Consider the following 22580-nt stretch of genomic DNA (forward strand, 5'->3'; position numbering starts at 1 on the left):
ATTAAACGTTAACTCAATTAACGATTTAATTAATTGACTGATCACTCACTCAATCAATAATTACAGTGAGACAATTCATTAAAAATGATTCAATTGAAATAACTGGTTGACAACTTGTCAGAATATATCAGCTTTATCAACTATTCATACAACTCATTTTAAACCATTTGACCAATATGTACAGGGAAGTTGAAAGAACAGAGAAAGTTCAGAAAACAAGTCATGACTTTGGAATGAATTTTTCCCAATTCAGCCAACTTAAAGGACATCATATTTCTTAATTTGTCCAGTTTGCAATTTTGTCTTAAAAGCATGTAGTGGTCCTTCAAATTCAAATTAAAGGTAAGTAACCTAAGACAACCCATGCAGCTTTAGAAATAATTCATTAAGGCAGGGATTGCAAGCTATGGAGGTGCAAGACTTCATGTGACTTGATCCTCCCCACCTGGAAATGTTGAAAAATGAAAGACTTTTACTGTGCCAGGACCATATCCTTGACAAAACCTTATGCCTGGAGAAGTAAAGGGAAAAACCCAACCTATATCAGCACAATTGCAAGGAGCATTTTGTGATGTTCCAACCCCATCCCAAGGATTGGCACTTATTGCAGAATATCATAATTTTCACTTCAACAATGAAGGGTTTTAAGTTTTATTATCCCCCAAATATACTAGATTTTCCAACATGGGCACTCTTCTTTGTCAAGTTCATGATACCTCTACTCCTTTCTCCCAGTAGCATATTCCAACAAATGGTTATTAAGATATGATGTGTTTATCATTTTACTTGATGAGAGTAACTTTTCAGCTACAGAAGCTAGTGACAGACTTCCAAGAAAGTGCTTTGAAACATCAAGCAATCATTAACAAAAAATAGATAAAAATGAAGGTTGCAACCCAAATCTTTTCCACTTATATTGATGAGCCACCCATGTCAGATGTAGATTTCCTACAAATCTAAATTTTCCTTCTTTTTTTTTAGCTTCTTTGCAGCATCATTCGACACTATAATGGACATAGCTCTGAATTAATGGAAGTAATCAAAGCTCTCTTCCGCGCAATTTCAACCTGAACTTCATGGGCCTCCTGTCTCGCAAGGTTGAAACAGATTCTTCCAGAGTTTGATTCAACTGCACAGGAGGATGCATTAGAATTTCTTGGTGCAGTTTACACATCATCATGCACTTCCTGTAACCAAAGCCAGTGCAAACTTTTAGATGAGTAAGAGATATAGATCGTTCTGTGAAAAGCATCAAAGCAACACAAACAAAAATAAGTGAACTTTTCAATATATTATTTAAAATTATGCCATGTTGGCCCAAAATATGCAAATATTCAAATATGGTCACCTTTGGTCAAAATTCTATAAACTGTTTTTATTACCACTTTTGATGAAATTTACCTCACGGGGACATTCAGTCATCTTGTGTGTTCATTAAGAATGTCTGAGAACAATTTGGACTAAGGGCCTCCATGAAAGTAACTTGTTGAAAACTTCTAGCAATTATAGCATCCTATAATTTGGGGCATATACAGACTACCTTTAACATTGAAACTGATTGGGAATTTGCTTAGGTTTGCAGGGAATTAGTCATTTTTGAAAGAGGTATTATGGCACCAGTTAGATCTGACTGATAAACTTGCATCAATACAATGAGGATGCACATTTTGTAAGGCTGGGTTTAGATGATAGTCTGTATCTGATTGATAAGTTTGTTGCTCTTAATAATAATTCTGATAATTTTAAGTAAAAGCTGAATGAAAGTTTTCATTTATACCTGATAATCCAGAGGGTAAAGGAACAAATGGGAATTGCAATAGAAATGCAACATTGTTGTAATGAGTAACTTATTTTTTCCTTTCCAGGTACTTCTTACATACAACAAATGAGATGAAGTGGACTTCCTGCAATGAGACTTGGCACTGTCGGGCAAACTCCTATCCAGTAATTCCGATATATCCTAGTAACAAGGGCTATATGTCATGCTTGAGTATGCAGGGGCACCTTGAGGTGTGTCTAGATTGCAAAGATCTTGAAGGCTTTTGTGAGTCCTGGTGAGTTCCTGCAAACTCCCTGTTTTTGTCATATTGTTTTCATTCCATGCTGTTTTGTGTTATGTAAAATTGTTTCAATATGTAACACAATGCATTTTTGTGAAGTAGCAGTATGTGTGTTTATGAGTGTAATGCTAACAGCCTGTCATTACAATAACTCAATAAACTGACAAATGAACAGGAGTCAAATTCTGAAACTATTAGTGATGTAAGTTAATGGCCAGAATTCATACGTTGAAAATTTTCAGGTTTAGAGTCCAGCTTGAGTTGTAATGATCCCATTGAGCAGTTCTAAATACTGTATACAGGCATCTTTTCATATTGACTGTAGATCTCTGGTGTTATGTCTTTCTCAATTTATTTATTTAAAGTGTTGTGGAAAGAGTTAATTTCACATAGGGTGACATGTATATGTGAAATTAATTAACTAGTTAATTGTATTCTTTGCTATATGTACTTTGCAAAGGGATTATTATAAATAGTGCACATACTGGAGAACAATGGTCCAGTGTGACGAAATTACACTAAATCACCATCGTCGCCCTAAGTGGTGAGTTTATGCTATGTCGTCCTAAGTGTTGTGAAAAGAGATGAATTCGCCTAGGGCGACAAAGGTGTCGCCTTAGGTGCTTTATGTGCAATTCACTATTTTTTAATTAAATACCTTGGTATTTGTATTAGGCAGAGGGATTATTATAAATAGCACACCATCCGTCCGGTTCTCCTTCAATACTTCTCTCCAGAAAGGACACAATTTTGGGTCAATGGTTCAAGAACGGGATTGATAAAGTATACCGTTTGTATTAGAAACCATTACTTCATCTAGCTAAGGATGTGAAGAATTATTAGTCTCCAGTAGTTCTTGATTCAGTGGTCCATATTCAATTCATGTGGAGTTTTCAGGAACTATTACCAGTTATGCAACGAGTCAGGGCTAGAGTCACTAAATTTCAGAGTAATAAAGTAACTCAAACACAAGTTCATGGACAGTCTTCCCATAGATCTAGATTATGCAGTCCAAGATTCAACTCAAACGTAGGTTTCATAAAAGTGATATCTTGATTAAGTATCTTGATAGTCACTGACTTTTCCATGTTTGCTAATAGTGGTTGTACCAGATGTCATTGTCTTAAACCCCACAAGTCACAAAGTAGTATTAATATTCGGCATACCTTTTTTTCTAATAGGGTTGTGAATGAGTGGAATGGCTCGCCTGAGAAAGTTGTACTTGCAAGTACTGTAGTGTGAATGGGTTTAAGAATGCTTTGGACAAGCACTTTAAGCATTGTAATCGGGTCTGATCGTTTGTGTCATCAGTTTTCTTCCCTCTCCTATAGGGTCTTTGATGGGGACTTGAGTGTCCCTCCTGATCCTTTTTCTTTACTAAACTAATCTAAACTAATAAGGTCAAGCATAAAGTATGTGTGCTTAGGCCTACGCAATTGCAGAAGCCAATCTCCTTAACCTTTTTGAACTAGCACTTTTAAGGTTAACTTAACCTTTTAGAAGGTAAGCTTAACTTTTTCTTTGCAAATGTAACACGAACACTGTTGAGCAAGAGTCGTGCCAGCAATGCCACTGCATGAGGGAAATTCACAGTGACAGAGTAAATAATTGCTTTCGCACCCACGGATGAACACATGTTAGGTATATTACTATCACTAATCTGGGGAAATTGCATTTAAGAATATAAATATGTTTATCAGCTAGTCAACAGTTATTTAAGGTATCATTTAATTCTTTTCATTTACTCCATTAGTGATCTTCCCTTTTCCAACAGCTTTACTGGAAAGACTCTTGCTCAGCCGCATTACACAAACACCTTACGAACAGAATACTGCAGATAGCTGATCGTTAACTATGTTAGGAATCCACATGCAGTTCTGGTTATGAAAATAGTAAGAGACAAGATCTGTTTTTCAATCTATGTTTATGGTGAACTACGATTAAGAATAATGAGTTGTAATTTTAATAAATGAGCCCTTCAGTACTGATAACCAGGATTTTAGTTATCTATTTTTTCTTTCTTTACAGTACAGAAATGCAGGGTTGCACTACACCATTTCCAACAGAGGAAGTATGGCAGAAAACAGGTGGAATTTTACATATAAATGCCGAAAATGTGCTGGACAGAGAGGTTCAATAAACTTTTGGAACATTGACACCTCATTCACTTACATGAGGAAACCTTTTCTCATAGATGTTGAATAAACAGTTGTAAGAAGATTAACATGTAGAATTGGTTCTGAAACTAAATCAGTATTTATGAACTCCTCACATCTATGATCTCACCATAAAAGATCAGAAACAAGTTTTTGAGTTTGAAGAGTTAGCAACTTAAAATTAGGAAAAAGTTTCATATTCAAGAAGAAATCAAATTTCAACTTTATGATAAAGAATGGGATGATTGCATGGGTAGGTGTGAAAAACCTCTCAGCTACCTCAAAGGGGAAAAGTGAAAGTAATACCCATCACCTCAGAGCTTATACCATCACAGACTTACACTCACTAAGTAGTACATGTAGCTTATTTGATAGTGAAGTTGTTCATCTGGTGAGTAGCCTTCTCTGTGCAGTGTACCTAGTAGAGCAAAAGTGACAGTCAGAAGTTTAAAAGCATATATTACTACTCAATGTGGTGTAAGAATCAGCTGAACTGAGCCCCAAGCTGCATTCAGAATAAGCTTAGGCCTATATACATTTAGAAATATGTAACTGGAAAGCTCACACCTTTGCAATTTCAGATTGGATGGCATGGGCTGATGACATAAATGAAAAGTTGGCAAAACATACGTTAGCCCCAGCAAGTTACACAAAGGGATGCAGAATGTGGACGGTGCCTACACCATCAGTAAGCCAGGGGCACCAGCATATGGCATTATTTTCACAATGCTAACAGCAGAGTCCACATTCTGACATATATGCTCTTCAAAGTATTGTGCAAAGTAAAGAAATCTTAAGGACCAAACCATTTGACATCTCCTACATATGCCACAACAGCCTACATGTGGAGAGAGATGTCACATCTCTCAACAGTATCTTGCAGTGCAACACAGCAGAAAGCCTTGAAAGTTTGATGGCACTTGCCAAGTTTATGGTCATCAGCTTGATTGCCTACTTCCCTGAATGAGTGATACTGTTTTAACTTTTTTACCATTGATTACAAAACCCACTCGCATTACTGAAAATTCTGCAACTTTGCTGGATAATATTTTTTGCAATAATTTAATCGGTTCATTTACTTCGGGTATTTTACTTTCTGACATAAGTGATCATTTACCAGTCTATTACATTCAAAGTTTAAATCAACCTACTAACTCTGGCAATAACCATTCTGTATTTTACAAAAGGAAAATTACACCTACAAGTTTGTTTAACCTAGTTGCAGAACTTGATTGTCTAGATTGGGAATGGCTATATTCAACAAACGATGTTGACATATCTTATGATGGTTTTATCAACACATTCTTACTTATTTATAATAAGCACTGCCCTTTACAAAAAGTTACTTCTAAGAATAGACGACTTTCATCACCGTGGCTAACAAGAGGTGTTTTGAAATCTATTCGACATAAGAATAATTTATTTAAGAATTATATAAAAAATCCTACTCCTGAAAATAAAGCCAAATATTCAGTCTACAGAAATCAAACAACCAGTGTTACCAGGAAGGCTAAAGAATTATATTACCTTAATTTGTTTGAGAATAATAAAAACAATTTGAATAAAACATGGAAAATAATTAATAAACTAATTACAGACAATTCTAAGTTACACAAAATTTCAAAGATTAATCACAATGGAAGCGTTTTGACTAATGAGAATGATATTGCAAACGCATTTAACGATTTCTTCACACTAATTGGTCCTTCCCTGGCTGAGAAAATTCCTACTTGTAATGCGGTGTTTAATGATTTCCTAAGAGGCTCTTGTACAAATTCTTTATTTTTGTCTCCTAGTAATCCTTCAGAAATTATCAATATTATCAGTAAACTTAAGAGGAATTCTGCATCTGGGTTTGACGGTATATCAGTACGCATTCTACAATCTATTTCACATGTTATTGCCCGGCCATTATCTCATATTTTTAATATTTCACTATCAACTGGTATATTCCCAAATTCTGCCAAACTTGCTAGAGTAACACCTATATTTAAGACAGGTAAAACTGATGAATTGTCAAATTATAGACCAATTTCAGTACTCACTTCTCTATCTAAAATAATTGAGAAAATTATCTACTCCAGAACTATAACTTTTCTAAATAGCAACAACATAATTTCCGATAATCAGTATGGTTTTCGTCAAAATCGTTCAACTAGTATGGCTGGCCTTGACGTCATTGATTTTATTACTACTGGTTTTAATAATAAGCAGTCTACCCTTGGAATATTTATAGACCTATCAAAAGCTTTTGATACGGTCAATCATGATATATTATTAAACAAACTAAGTCATTATGGGATTAGGGGACTTGCGTTACAGTTGTTTCGAAATTACCTATCAGATCGTAAACAGAGTGTTATTATTGGTGAACACGTTTCAGCTTATTGTAATATAACTTGTGGTGTTCCTCAGGGATCTATTCTAGGACCGCTCCTTTTTCTCATTTATATCAATGATCTCCCTAATTGTTCAAGTATTCTTAAATTTTGTCTTTTTGCTGATGACACTAGCATACTATTTAAGAATAATGATTTGAATGCATATAATCGTATTTTAAATAATGAACTTTCTGCTATTGCAGATTGGTTTTGTGCTAATAAGTTGTCTCTTAATGTCAATAAAACTAACTTCATAGTTTTTCACACTTACCATTCCACCAAACCCAAACTAAAACTTATCTTGAACAATACAATTATACATGAAACAGAAAACGTTAAGTTCCTTGGAGTTCAACTTGACCCACTCTTAAGCTGGAAAACTCACATTGATTATATTTGTACTAAAGTGTCTAAGACGATTGGCATTCTTTATAAAATTAGGTTTCAGGTTCCTCATCAGGTATTGTTATCCCTTTATTATACATTGGTTTATCCTCATCTTTCGTACTGTAATATTCTCTGGGGCAATGCGCATACTGTTCATCTGAATAGATTATTTGTGCTCCAAAAGAAGTTGATACGACTGATTAGCAAATCAGATTATCTTAGTCATACTACTCCTATTTTTAAGAATTTAAGTATCTTAACAGTTTTTGACATATATCAACTCCAACTTGGAAGCTTTGTTTTCAAATATCTTCATGATTTACTTCCACCTCCGTTTAAGTCTTTTTTTAATTTAAATAATCAACTCCATAGTTATAACACTAGACACTCAACTGCCATTCATTTGGATTACCCACGATTAGTTTTAAATACTAAGTCTGTAAGATTTACTGGTGCCACATTTTGGAATACTCTCGAACCCAAACTTAAAAAATCACCAACCTTATCAATATTCATAAAGCAACTGAAGCTATATTTGTTAAACAATGATTTGTAATATATGCGTTAAAGTTATCACATTTAATAATGCTACTTGTGCTTCCCGTTCGGGAAGTGGGGGGGGGGGGGGGTAGTTAGCGTATTGTATTTAATTTGTTCATGGTGAATCTGCACTTTATGAGTGTACAAGCGTAGCTTTTTCAGATTTTCCATGCTTTTTTTCTTTCTTTGACATTGGTATTATACATTATTGTGAATGTAATTGTAAAAAAGAAAAAAAGTGAAATAAACGAAACGAAACGAAAACTCATAACAGTGAGTGTGGATAGACTCAGTTTACAAATTACTGGCATCACTGATAAATATTGTCATCTTTATCATCAGTGTAGTTTTTCATCCTAGAGTAACTGGTCATGAATCAGTTGATCTTTCTTATAGATACTGGACTGGTTTATGTTTATAGTTCTACCATGTAGCTTGTACTTTCTCTCTCTGAGTTGTGCTCTCCTCCTTCTGTATATTCTAGCTGCCTCTCTTACGTAATTCATCACATTGCTGTTTTCTTTGCATCTATTTCAGAGTCTGGATACATGGACTATTTGACCTCACCTTTAATACTGCACCTTCCATCTTCCTGGCTATGGACTCTCCAGGCACATTATATGTTATGTGTATGGAACTGTAGTCCCTGTACTGACCATTGCATGAAAATGTGGTACTATGTTTTGGATTGGTCACAGTGAAAGCCTAATTGACGGTATCTACATTTGAGTGGAATTAAGTCTCAAAACGAGTGGACCATAATGTTTGCTGCAGGTGGGTGTCTCAGATATTTTGTTTAGCTTCCTGCTGTCAGTGTGCGATATTAGCAGAGAACCCTTTGTAGCATTTGGCATACATGGAAATGTGTACTTCCTGGCCTCTTGCATACAAATGAATGCTTTGGGCAATGTGAATGATTTCCACTGTAGTACTTTGCAAGGCAGTCTAAACATGTTGATAAAGTGCTTTTGATATTTAAGATATAAGGATCTTTATTGACCATAAAAATTGACATTCATAAATACATCGAAACACATAAAAATCTGATTCTTAAAACGAAAAATTAAGACTACTAAGTCCATGTTCTGACACATATATTTGGCCTATTTCCTACATAATTCATTGGCAAGATTGAGAATAGCCCTTTGCAAGAAAGAACGCCTGTATCTCTCGGTTCAGCATCTCATGACAATTAGTCTGCCCGTTTGATTGCTGTAATCTACCCGATGCCCCAGAGGATGTTGGGATGACATGATTGACTTCATATTACTCTGTGATACTCTGACAAGCAATTCATCTACTGAACTGAGGTAATGTGACCGACAAACTTTCCTTGCTTTAGAAACTAGTCTATTTAACTTGGTCATGTCTCTAGCAGTAGTATTTTCACCCCACGCTGCTAAACAGAATGTAATGGTGGTCTTGATTGCCGATTTTAATATAGAATAGAGAAATGAGAGTTGGTCTAGTCTGAATAAATTAAGCTTCTGTAATAGGAACATACGCTGATTAGTTTTTGCTAGAGTACGTTTTACATGTTCATCCCACTCCAATTTATCAGTGATGGTTTCTCCCAGGTATTTATAAGATTGTCAAGTGCTTCTTAGTCACAGTTTTTGCAGGAACATAGAGGAGAATACTGCTTTAATATAGTCAGTGCTCTGCGGAGTGACTTGAGTAGGTGAACTTGATCTAACAGGTTAAGTTCACTTTCAGAATGAGTAGTTACAGCCATTGTACTACTGAACCCTTTACATGCCTTGCCATCAGCATCAGTTGTGAGACACTTGACCATTAGTGGATTCTTAGCTGTAAGTAATTTGGATTCACAAATCTTTCCACCATTTTGTTCATGATCTCCGAAATAGGGCATCTTTGCTGAACAGCTCTCATTGCCTGGACATTGTACCTTGTGATCCCTTCTTCTTTTCATTTCACCCATTAAGCACAACTTGTTACTGTGATGGTAATCAATAACAAATGTATCCATGGTGACATTCGCAACTATTACATCTCTGCATTGGCTTGTTGGAGCAAATGGAGTCTTACTTCTTGCATTATACTCATAGGGTTGTGATATGATCATATTCTGCCTGAATTGGAAAGTCTTTGGAGAGGCCACGCAGTTGCAGTGTCTTCTTAATTATACCCCTCTTTTGTGCCATATTATTTTTCATTAATTTCTTTCATTACCTGTAGGTACAAACTGGTTGTAGTGCACTGACAGCAGGACTGGGAAGGGACATGCTGTTGAGCAATCTACGAGCTGCACTTAAACTGCCCACTACTCAGAGGCAGCGGGGGTACCCATTCCTGGGAAAGGCAGCCATATACCTGGAGCTCATCCTGTAGTAAGTAATGTTGATATGCACATGCTATTGTGTCTGGGCTGGGTAAAATATAATTCCTTATGCTAGGTTGCCAAGGTCAGCTCTGTGCATCGTTGTCTTTGTAGAGAATTTCAGAGTGTTTGGTAGACCAAACCAACTGTGAATAGGAAATAACGGCTTTCAAACAGCATGTGCTTGTATTTGATTAGATGTGCGTGTGCTTGAAGCTATGGGGTTGGAATGGGATTTATTGTGATTGGTGATTACCTAGTATGTGAACATACAGCATTCGATATTATTTATAATTCCTTTTGAAACAGGAGTACTGGAGCATGAAGTTGATGGACAAATTAAGGAATGAGAGGAACACATGCAAGCAGAAAAGAGGAGAAGAAACATTGGGGGCACCTGTTCCACTGAAATTAACCAAGTAGATGACCCAGCTAGCAAACATAGGCATAAAATGTAAGTTCAGGTATAACTTTTGAGAATGAAGCTCATCTTGAGGAGAATAGACATTAAATAATTAACATACTAGGCTAAAATTGCATTATGCAGTCCTTTTCACAAATTTGATTTGATTTGATTTATTTGTTTTATCACGTGAATATATACAATGTGATAGGAAGTCCTCTAAAAAATCTTCAGATCGCTTAACAAAGTAGAGGACTCCCTGTTAAGAAAAGGAAAAAGTGAACTAAATATATAAGAAAAAATGAACATGTTCAATTAATAAGACGCAATAATTTTTTGAATAAAGTTTCTTCTGAATGATTTTGCAGAAGGTTTATTTGTAATATTGCCTGATAGAGAATTCCAAGTTTTGATTGTACGTGCCCTCAGTGATAACATCCCCATTGTAGAATTATACCTGTTATAATGTGCATTGCCTGAAGATCTGGTATTGTAATGATGAATATCACTGTTACATATTAAGTAGTCATTAAAAGCATTTGGTAACAGTTCATTCCAGGCCTTATAAGCAAATGTAGCAAGGTTAACTCTAATAATGTCATCAGCTTTTAACAACTTAGAACGCTTAAAAAGAGGATTTGTGTGGTCCCTCTGGTTTGGCATGTGTTATATGGCGGACTGCTTTCTTCTGTGTAATACAAATGGGATTCAGATTGGTATATCTAGTACCAGACCATATGTTACAACAATACGTAATATGTGGCTGGACTAATGTCTGATAGAGAATCTTTAATATGTGTGTGGCAGATAATGCTTAAGCTTAGCTAAAACACTGGTGTTTTTTGCAACTTTTTTACAGACAGTTGTAATGTGGTCACACCATTTAAGTTCATGATCTATATATACGCCTAAAAATCTAGTACTATTGACTTGTTGTAGTCTTTTACCACCCATAGTAATATCAGCATTCCATGTAAAATTTTTATAAGTATTAAAAACTATATAGTTTGTTTTATCAATATTCAATGATAATTTGTTGTCAGCGAACCAGTCGCTGAACTTGTCTAATTCAGTTGATACTTAAATATGAAATAAAGTTCTCGATTGTGATACGAAGAAAATATTTGTGTCGTCAGCAAACAAAACAACTTTAACTTTATCAGAAACATTGGTAATGTCATTAACATATAGGATAAAAAGCAATGGACCAAATATAGAGCCTTGTGGCACACCACATTGAATTCTCTCCGGTTGGGAATGAGCATTTTTGTAGGATGTATATTGGTAGCGGTTTGCTAAGTAACTGTCGATCCATTTTAGGGGGGTTCCTCTTATGCCGTAACAGTGTAATTTATTAAGCAGAATTGTGTGGTCTATTGTGTCAAAGGCCTTTGAGAGGTCCAGGAAAACCCTGACACAGGTACTATTCTTGTCAAGATTACTATACAAATTGTCAATGGCATCAGCTAGTGCTAGCTCAGTGGAGTGTTCAGGACGGAATCCATACTGTTTCTGGCATAAAATGTTATATTTTGAAATAAAGTTAAAAATACGATTATACAGAAGCCTTTCAACTATTTTGGAAAAACATGATAATAGTGATATAGGTTGATAATTTTCAAAGTTTTCTGAATCCCCTTTCTTAAAGACAAGGATGACCTTGGCAATTTTTAGCATATCAGGGAAAATACCGGTACTGAACGACAAATTGCAAATATGGGTTAATGGTTTGGTAATAAATAAGATAACTTGTCTTACAATGCCAGGCTTAAAATCATCGTATCCAGCTGCTTTATCAGGTTTCATGCAAGAGGTTGCTGTTTTTAACAACTCCTCCTCACTGACAGGATGAGAAAACATGGAATGAGTGTTAACATCAATGTTAACAGATTCCTGTGATTTACGTTTGTGGTTGATTTTACTTGCCAGTGATGGCCCCAGATTGACGAAAAAGTCATTAAATTTTATTAGCAATATCATGGTCGGTGTTAATCTCTTTGTCACCATCCTTGAAAGAAGAGGGATACGATGATTGTTTACGACCTTTATGGAGTAATTGGTTAATGGTATCCCATGTGCCTTTTGGGTTACTCCTCGCATTATAAAATTTATTGTTGAAATATAATTTTCTAGAAAATTTGATAACATGATTGAGCTTATTACGATATTGAGAATAAATAGTTTTATTTACACCAGACGGGTTCTTAATATGTCTTTTAAATAGCTTATCGTTTCTTTTGATAGAAACTAGAATACCTGCAGTAATCCACGGGTGTCTCTTTCGACGTTTCTTAGATTTGGTGACACATTGCTCAGGAAAGCATTGATTATATATGGCATTGAAATTGTTATAAAACATAGAATAGGCAATGTGTGCATCAGTTTGGGATGAAACATTTTCCCAAGAAGCATCTCGGATTGTTGAGAAGAAATTCTGTACATTTGTCTTGCAGTAGTTCCTTACATACATAGGGCCCCTTTGTCTACTTTTGTGTATGGCAGTTTGGAGAAATATTGGATAATGGTCACTGAGATCGCTTACAAAGATACCAGTTATTAGTTTGCAGTCATCATTGGTTATAACATTATCTAAAACAGTTGCAGAAGTGCAACCCACACAGGTAGGTTTGGTAATAGTAGGAAAAAATCCACTGGCATATAGTAAGTTTAAAAAGTCAGCAGATTTAATATTGTCAGCAAGATCAATATTATAATCACCCATAATGTACGCACTATGTCGTTCATTGGAGAGTTGGGTTAAAATTTTGTTTACGTGTGTCAGAAAAATATGCAGTGAACTTTTTGGAGGCCTATAAATTACGCCTATGGTATAATTTTTCATTGCTGATGTTATGTCAACCTCTATGAACATTGACAGAATCATTGAAAATGCTTATATCGTTTCTGAGTTTGAAATTTAGATCTTTGTTGAAAAATGAACAAACACCACCACCTCTCCTTTCGGGACGATGTCTTTCAACAAGCGTATAGTTATTGATATGGATTAAGGGGGATATATCTGCAGTAAGCCAGGTTTCGGTAAATCCAATGACAGAGAAATCCTTCAATAGAGACGTAAATGTAGTTATGTCGTCTAAGTTTTTGTTAAGGCTTCGACTATTATGGTGGAATAAAGACAATATGTGTTCGCGAGACATCTTGTTGTATGAATCAATATCGTAGTAATTGCATGCGATAGCTTCCTCCCCTGTTTCAAGGTATTTTGCAGCTTGCATCGCTATAAATAAATAAATGTACCGTATAACATGAACGCCATCATCTTTGCATAGGTTCGGCCGAAGAATCCTTTGTTCTGACATTTCTCGCTCTGCTGAGATTAGGAATAAATGATTTCTTCTTTAGTCTGATAGTTTGAAAGCCGTCTTCGTCTAGGGATATTTGCCTTTTGTGGGGTTGGATGTTTCCCCCTTGTGTGCTTGCCCCCTCCATCTGCTGAGATCCAGTCTCCGGTTGTGTTCTCCGTTGTTCTACTACTTTTTGTGTTGGCAATGTCGTCTTTTGTTCAGTTCGCTGTTGTTGGTGGGTTTTCTTTAACTCCTGGTTAGGATTACTCGGGTGTCTGGATTTCGCATTATTGTTCTTCTTTGCTGTTGAATCCGTGTTTTGTTCGGATTTCTGTGCCCTGACCTCGTGAATAGCGTGATCGTCCTGTTCAACCGACCCAGTGACTTATCCCTCAGACTGATATTGTGTTTCGTTTTCATGTGTATCTAGGGTCGAGCCAGTGTCTGTGTTGTCATGGCGATACTCTTCAAACGTTCTTGGCATTTAAAGCATCTGACCTTTGGGCAATTAGCTTCCCGGTGCCCTTGGACATCGCAAACTTAACATTTGTAGTTAGGACAGTTTCTCCTGATGTGATCGCTTTCCAAACACAAATTGCATACTTTAGTTTGACCATTGTGCGTTAAGTTCATATTAATCCCGTTAATTCTAATTGCGTAAGGCAAGCTCTTGTGTTCTTCAGGTAGTTTTAACTGTACATATCGTATTCCGTTCCCGATATTTGGGAATCTGGGGAAGGTCTTTCCTTTCCATTCGCCTCTTATTTTACACCCATACTCACAAAGTTTTCCTGTTAGATCTTCGCCCTGTATGAATGAAGGTACTCCGAAAACACTAACAGTTAGGAACGTTCTGTTGACACCAGTAGAAACTGATTCCCATTCATGAGGAGTCCACTGTCCAAAATACAGTAAGATCAGCTTGTTCCTTTGCTTTTAATGTGATAATCCAGCATCCTAAAGATTTCACACAACTTGCAATTCCATCTCTACCAACATCATTCATGATAGCATACAAAATCTCAGTATCTTTATATGAACTGTCGGCAACTCTGATGCTACACTCCTTTAATTTCTCCACTGTCGCAGAATCCATACTAACAATCTTGTAGGCTAACGAACGTCGCAGGACGTCGTTGCCGAGATCTCCAGCAGAAAAAGTATTCCAAAATTGGAACAAAATAACATTTTCTGCTAAATGTTGTCTCAATTAGTGTCTCCAATAATACAATTTGCAAGATGTAGTGAAAACCACACTCTATTTAACCTCGGAGATCATTAGAGAGTAGAATATATAAGAGCTCCTCAAGGAACAGTGTCAACAGGTTGACGGTTGGTTATCCAATAACGGTTGGTTATCCAATTTTTTGATTTAATGAAGTCAGACCAACTTAAAATTGATCTCAAGGATTGGGCTTTTTGATAGGTCTATTTATATGTAGAGATATGCACTAGTTAATTGCAATTTCAGCCCTCCAAACTAGTGTAGGGATATGCACTAGTTAATTGCAATTTCAGCACTCCAAACTAGTTATAGGGATATGCAATAGTTTATTTGCAATTTCAGCGCTCCAAACTAGTGTAGGGATATGCACTAGTTTATTTGCAATTTCAGCCCTCCAAACTAGTGTAGGGATATGCATTAATTTATTTGCAATGTGACCCTTCAAACTGGTGTAGGGATATGCACTAGTTTATTTGCAATTTCAGCCTTCAAAACTCCAGGAAGTTGCGGGTAAGGAACCTGAAAAAGTTTGTGGTCAGGACCATTGACAATGTAGTTTATACACGAAACCTAAGATTTATGTATATATCCCAAAAAATTTGTTATTTTTAATTAACTTTCCCTGCGTCAGTTTATCATCAAAAGCTCTATGAGGTAATAACATGTTTCATTTGTAACTTTTCTAAGATTTTGACTGATATGATGCTTTTTTTGTAGTTTGACGTGAAGTTAGGTGTTGCAGAAAATGTACGTTTGCAGTGTATGCTGAGGGCAGCTATGGAGACCAGGTACAATCAGGTAAGTTTGTTCCTCACTTTTTAAAGATCTTAGGTCCAAGCATGTATTATATTATGTGATATGCCTGCTACTACTGTACTAGATCCAATAATTATTTCAGTATGTGACAGAAGACGTTACAAGTATTCATATTTGCTTGCATTTCATTTTTATGTTGTAGGTGATTTCTGTTGGTAGACAGCATAGGGCTAGATAGGTTGTACATATTCTGCAGTATTTGCCAGTACGCCCTCAGTTTTATCACAAGTTTTTGTAGTATAAGATGGCCGTGTCCATGTGTATGATAAAGGTAACTGTTGTGTTCATATTGTTGTTGGCGTTGGTACATAATAGTATTCCATGGCATTGGGATTAGTTGGTCATATGCACACTTAGAGTTGTAATAAATAAGCTGTATTGATTCCCTTTAGCTATCATCTATTGACAAAGCAAATATTTTTTTAGATAGTTATGGATTTTGGACAAATTTAAGATTTTATATCTTATTTTTTTTTATCATATGTCGGTTATAGCCATGATTTTTAGAATAGAAGGTTAATTTTTGACATGAGAAGCATTGTGGGTTGCATGGCATAAGCATTTAAAAGAGCCTTCTACTCCTTAATATTAAAGAAGCCATTCACTCTTTAATATTTTCTGAGCATTAAAGGAGTGTTCCAACATTTAAAAGCTAGTTTATGATTTTATCAAGCATTGTTTATTACACATTTGTTTTCCTTTTCCTCCTATTTTTTGATGTAGAGCTTGCTAGTGGGGAACAAAATACCAGCGCTTAAAGAGAAAAACTGAGTTCTGCCTTCCCTTGCCATACTATATCTCCCCCCCCCCCCCCCCCCTTTGGATGTCGCAACCAGACTCCTCTAACCACCCAATCCTTTACATATAAACAATGTCCAATCAATTGCCAGGTAGTGTTTATAGAGTTATAGAACAACAGTGTTTGTTTCAATTATCTAGGAGACTTCTCTGCATATGCTGGTCTTCTCTACTGCTTTCAAATGCTAGCTAATGGCTAACTTGATCAATTGTCTTTCTTGATATAGTTTTGCCTTCTTTTGTGTAATCTAATTAATTAAGTCACTCACTGTTTTATTTAAAGGCAAAAATGAACTAAGGGATTTTTTTTGGATCAACAGATAACTTCTGGAGATGAGTGGAATAACCCCAATGTTGGATGCTTCTCGGCCAAAAGATGTTTTTCTCATCAACTTCAAAGCAGTTGCTACATATTGATAGATAGTGTTCAAAGTTAAAAGTCTGCGAAAGCAATAGTAATAATAAATCCACACCAGGTACTAAATGCATTTAACATGTGCACACTTCGGCAGCCGCTGCTGTGAGTATCCACCTTTATAATTACTTTCATGATTCTTAGAGCAGGTTCCTTTTTTCTTTACTTGGATTTTGATCATTTTCTTTAACATCTTTAGCTTGACTTGTCACATTTCGATTTGTTTTGATTAATACCCAGTTGGCTTTATAAATTTGCTGACCACAAAAAAAAAAAAAACTACCTTAAAAGCAATGATGTCATAGATTATGGAGGATTTTTAAATGTTCTTTGAATATTCAATATGTTTGCCTAGCATTACCCTTCCTGCAAGTTGTTGACCAAAGCAAATCTTTAAAAGCAAAGATGTCATAGAATATGGAGGATTTTGAATTTTTTGCTTTGAATCTTGACAGGTCTCAACTATGAAGTGTGGCCTTTTGTCGATGAGTCAAGAAGCCTTGATTTGTGGTGAGATCTCTACACTATGACTTCACGGGGATCATGGTCGAGGAGGAACAGGAGGATCAAATCATCAAAAACAAGATCCTATTCTTGCATAACCATGGTATCGTCTGCTGTGGTGGGTCCATAGAGGAGGCGTACTTCCTATCCCTCAACTGTGTAGCAGCATGCGAGATACAGGTAAAGAATTAGCTGGACTTGGTCCAACGTGGTCGGATTGCTTGTAAAACTTAGCAGTGTGAGGCCAAATGTTCTCTGGTTATATTACAGTTTGTTCATTCTCCTCCATTTCAGAATATTTTCGAGACCTGTGAAATTTACAGAGTTTTCCTTTTTTAAGCTGTTTTCTAAAGAGCCGGGAATGGGGTAAGGGGGTTGAGGGATGAAAATGGACAAGATTAGTCAACTCCAAACACAAAGTAAATGGTATGGATTGAGTTAATCTTTGTTATGACCCTCTCCTCTGAGAAAAGTTATCTGAAATTTTCAAACTGTTTCCAAACAATATAATCAATTTGGAATTTTTATTGTCTTGGGAATGATTGTATCTCCTAGCCTACACGGAACTTGATTTTGCCATTAGCGTAGTCTACTTCTGTATCAATATGTAGTCATTACACTCTTCTAACTCTCTCCACCTCTGAAGATTCTGCTTCTGTACAAACTTTTGTTTGCTTTTCTCCGAGTCAAACTAGGCTCTGAGTAACAGCAGAAAGTCACCTGCAATAGCAAAGCCTGCTCCATGAAACGAAAAGAACAGCGGTTGAAGAAGTATGTTTGACTGGAATAATTGCTAGTCTTGATGCGACTTGCCGACTCCAAATCGGATTTATGGATTTAGATGAAGGCATAGTAGGGAGATGTTTGCTTTCTAACATGTATGGGCACTAATAATGTTGACATTCATCGATAAAATTCCCATAATATTCCTTTTGATGTCTGACCCCAAGGGCAAGGTTACCCACCTGGGAGATGTGTTTCATTATTGACCTTGGAATCCAGGGTCTTTTGGCTACTGTAAATCCTTAGAAAAGCTACCAGTTGAAACTGTGGGAAAAATCTCACTTAGAGATCTTTTATGAAAGTCATAATTGAGTTTTCTATTTGTTTGTCTTGAAGGTTCAGCAACACACTTTACTAGTGGGTTGGGATTACAAGTGGTGGGGGAAGTGGGGGGTGTTGATGGGCAGGAATGGGAGTACTTGGTCCTCTCTTCTCCCTGCAGCATCAAGAGCTGGTTGTCTGGGTTTTGTCAACCTACAATTTTATCAATCGGTGTGTGTGTGGTTTTTTTTGTCGAGTCTGGGTAACAAATAATGGTCGTTACAAAGCGGATTATCTGCTTTCTAATAAAGCCACCCTTACCTTACACAAATATATTCGATAAGTATTCAAAAAGTATTCAAAGATTTCCTCAGTATTCAGAAAATTTACCATATAACACACAGTACAAAATAAGTATTCCAATACTAATATGAATAACTATAAGCCTTCCTCAGAGCCAAAATATGTAAATGAGTGAAGTATTCGAATACCTGTTAGGTATTCAAATAGGTATTCAAATAGGTATTCGAATAGGTATTCGAGTAGATTTGGAATAGCTATTTGAATACTTAGCTCATTTACATATAAGTATTCGCTCATTTAAATAATTTGGCTCTGACGAATACTTATAGTTACTCGAATACTTATTCGCTAGTATTCGAATACTTGTATGCTAATTAGTTATTTTATGAAGGCTTAACAGGTTTCTGAATACTTACTCAAATACTTATTGAATACTTGTATGCTAATCAGTTCCAAGTAAGGAGAGTTAGGAATTTGGCCAGCTTGTTGTCCTAGTTATTGATTAAAACTCTCCAAACAAATAATGAGAATAACCAGAATTCTGAAGTCTCCTTTTTTATGCAACAACTATAAAATTACAAAACAAAACAAAAATAAAATACAGCTTCTTCAATTTCATGTATCTTTCTTGTAGCATTCATGCACTTGTATGCAAACCGTTTGTTCATCTCTTGTGGCTGTGGCTCTGTCCACTGGTTTCTGCCACACGTACTGTGAATGTACTCTGAACATAAAACAAATAGAAATAATTAATAATGATAGGGCACAAATATACATTGGCACAATAACCACCCACCAGAAACGGAAAATATAATATATAATATTCAGTGCATAATGGACGTCGCAACGCGAGGGAGAGATGGGTGGCTTTAGACCCCACTTTTTTTGCAAGCAAGCATGTTTACACATGTCTTACAACATGTCACAAAGTTTATATATAACCTTACTAGCCCTCCCCCCCTGTAATAATTATTAAAATGATAAAAAATTTGGCCATTGCATATAACCACATATGAAAAACAGAAATGTAATCACATTAAACCCTGCATGCCCAACACTCAAATGTTTTGCATTTTTATAACGCTATTTCAATGGTAAGTAAAATCTCTGTAGTACGGTAAGAGAAACGTCAGACTTGAACGTGAAGTTTGACTAGGTAAAACTAGGAAACTAATCCAAGTACTGAATGTCCAAATAATTACCAAACATAGGTATTGCCCCATGCACCCATAAGAATAAGCTTAACTGTAGTAACCTTATAAGTTTAGGCCTAAACAAGAAATATTCTACACATGTAGCCTTGTCTTATTTTAATTTGATTATTAATTTTATTAACTGCAAATATGCTGTTTATCGTTGCACAAGACAGGATAAAATTAGAAGTTGATCTTGGTTATTGTGCCACTGTCAGAAAGTTTCATATGATTACACATAGAAATGAAACAGAAAAAAGGTCAACATACCACTTATTTTGATGATTTTTCTAGAATACGGCCGCTTTCCTCTCCACTTTATCAAGCAGACTGCATTTTCAGTTGCATTTTCTTTGTCCATCACCGACTCTGTACTAACTTGTTGATCTTTCATCCAATAAATAACACATTTTTTAGGCTTGGTCTTCTTCGATGGGTCAACAATATTTTCCATATTCTTGGATAACTGCAGCAAGTTCTGAACATCCATTATTGGATATTTAGGCCTAGGCCTATCGCTGTGGGATAAAATTTATTTTCTTCCAAGTTTCAGTCTAATGTTAATAAAGTTCAGTCGGGCTGCAAGGACTGGAACAAATTTAGTCCGACTCAAAAACTGAAACATTTATTTCTGCGAACTCAAATTCAATCTGCTAATAAAAGTTGAATAAAATTCAAGAGGAATAAATATCTGTTCAAAAGGGAGTATTAAGCACAGAATACTAAAACAGTAAGTCTATGAATATGATCGATGAGATTTTGGAAAGGCTTCAGTTTTCAATCCTCCGCGGTATATTCAAATACTGCCGTGCCTGTGCACTTCACCTTGGCCAGAAAGCGTATTATAAATACTAATGTGATGACACTAACATCATGAAAGGAAAGCTGGGATGCTCCTGAGGGTCTTTGTAAGTTTGATGAGCTCAGCTTGTGCCCGCAGGCGTCCACAGGATTCTGTATCAAATCGTTTGGAGAAGAGGCTTATAAACACAAACATCCGTTTTCCTGATAGTGTTACAATGCTTCTATTGTACCTCATACATATTGTACATAATGCTTTTGCCTGTTTGCTATCAAGGTGCTTTGCAGAATCCAGGCATTGGTTATATCCACCATAGAGAAGTTGACATCTTTTTGTTCATTAAAGAGCAAATAATCAAATAGCCAAGTTTGGTCCAGTTTTGTTGACAGACAAAACAATTTTGTTGGATAGGAACAAATAAAGTATTATTGCCCAGACAGACAGTTGGCTCAAATATTTGCCTGTTGAAGGAGAAGTGCATTTCTGTGCTTGTTCTGTAATGGCAGTATTTAGCTCTTTTGTCCCTTGACAGAGAGATGGAAGACAAAATGCTTCAATTGAGAAGGATTCAAAGGTTTCATCAAAAGGACGAAATTTCAAACCAGATTTAAGCTAAAAACGACTCTTTAGTGGGTCTTGTATTTTTGAAGCATAAATGCCAAACGGATGGTTTCTTCGGCAAATCATGTACGATTTTGTCGTCCTCTTATATGAAATTGTTGAGTTTCATTCTTCGGATGGCATATACAAGATGACAAATATAAGAATCTCCTTAGTAGTGTTAGGACCAGCAGAGCAAAGTCGGCAACGAGAAACGACAAAGGAGGAATAAGAGAGATTAAAAGAGTCGCTCGTAAGACTTGTGTTCGATAATGTAGCAACAAACTGCATTCAAACGCTTTACCGTATGCTAATTATTCGTGACATATACATGCCGTAGGCCTGGATAGTGTCATCCACCTACCGGATGAAGTCAGAGACAAGGTCGGCGAAGCAACTGCCAAGGATGCAGGTGGGGTCAGTGAGACAGGACACAAACTGAAGGTCGGTAAACTGGAGTTTGAAGCCATGATGAGACATTTGGACAATATGGTAAGATTTCAAAATGCAAAAATTCCAACTCACTTGGCCTGCAACGTCTGTGCAGCAGACCAACTAGCCTTATTTGCATTTAAAGATCTGGGCAAACATAGCTAGCATTTACTATGCTAATTGCCAACCGATGGCGTCGCTAGTTAACGTATGAGGTTTTTGATCATATGTGTACCAAGCTAATACGCTTTATTAAGTGAGATAATTCAGTGAGAAGTGAGTTGTAGGAAGTCAGTGTGGATAAGCAGGTAGCTTCGTTCAGTCAAAGTAAACAGCTGTGACGTATCAGGATGGTTGGATACACCATTCGATTTGATTTGTGTCTTACTTGAAACTCTAATTGTTACAGCTTGATACTCTCTTAGATTCACTATATATATATATATATATATATATATATATATATATATATATATGTATATATATATATATATATATATATATATATATATATATATATAAATATATAGTATTGGCAAGCTCTTGACTTAATAATCAGAATGGTTTCATACGCTATTGAACATAATCGATACTTTATCGGTTTGGGGAACTTCATGAAGCTCCCCCATGTGAGCTGTTGCACACCCCACCCATTTTGAAACTATTTTCAAGATCACCTGCATCCAAAATTGTGCAATATTTCATGGAAATGGCATAGAAACGGAATGTTCCAATTAGTTTGTCCTGAATGCACCAAAGACAGCGAATGTGTGAGATTTTCAAAGAGATACTTGTGGAAGACTTGATATGTAATCATTTCATAAGTAAAACAGCAAAGATGGAGGAATGTTGTGCTGCTGATGTTAGATGTAAGA

The 22580-nt window shown here is 36.0% G+C and overlaps 1 protein-coding gene across 2 annotated transcripts in view; it reads left to right on the forward strand.

The window, feature by feature from the left end:
• The window catches only part of LOC139959386 (gamma-adducin-like), a 54971-nt gene that overhangs the window by 6486 nt on the left and 25905 nt on the right, over positions 1–22580 (forward strand). Inside the window, exons 7-17 of one of the 2 annotated variants that reach the window (XM_071956951.1) lie at positions 982–1220; positions 1866–2054; positions 3835–3952; positions 4089–4271; positions 8062–8298; positions 8655–8834; positions 9724–9875; positions 10175–10319; positions 15516–15596; positions 16733–17511; positions 21614–21765. In XM_071956951.1, the coding sequence (XP_071813052.1) occupies positions 17499–17511; positions 21614–21765 (165 nt within the window). In that variant the 5' untranslated portion in view covers positions 982–1220; positions 1866–2054; positions 3835–3952; ... (5 more) ...; positions 15516–15596; positions 16733–17498. The remainder of the gene's footprint in view (positions 1–981; positions 1221–1865; positions 2055–3834; positions 3953–4088; positions 4272–8061; positions 8299–8654; positions 8835–9723; positions 9876–10174; positions 10320–15515; positions 15597–16732; positions 17512–21613; positions 21766–22580) is intronic. The other variant, XM_071956952.1, reaches the window with a different exon arrangement.

This window comes from Apostichopus japonicus, chromosome 19 (assembly GCF_037975245.1).
Source record: "Apostichopus japonicus isolate 1M-3 chromosome 19, ASM3797524v1, whole genome shotgun sequence".
In the NCBI taxonomy this organism is placed as follows: Eukaryota; Metazoa; Echinodermata; class Holothuroidea; order Aspidochirotida; family Stichopodidae; genus Apostichopus; species Apostichopus japonicus.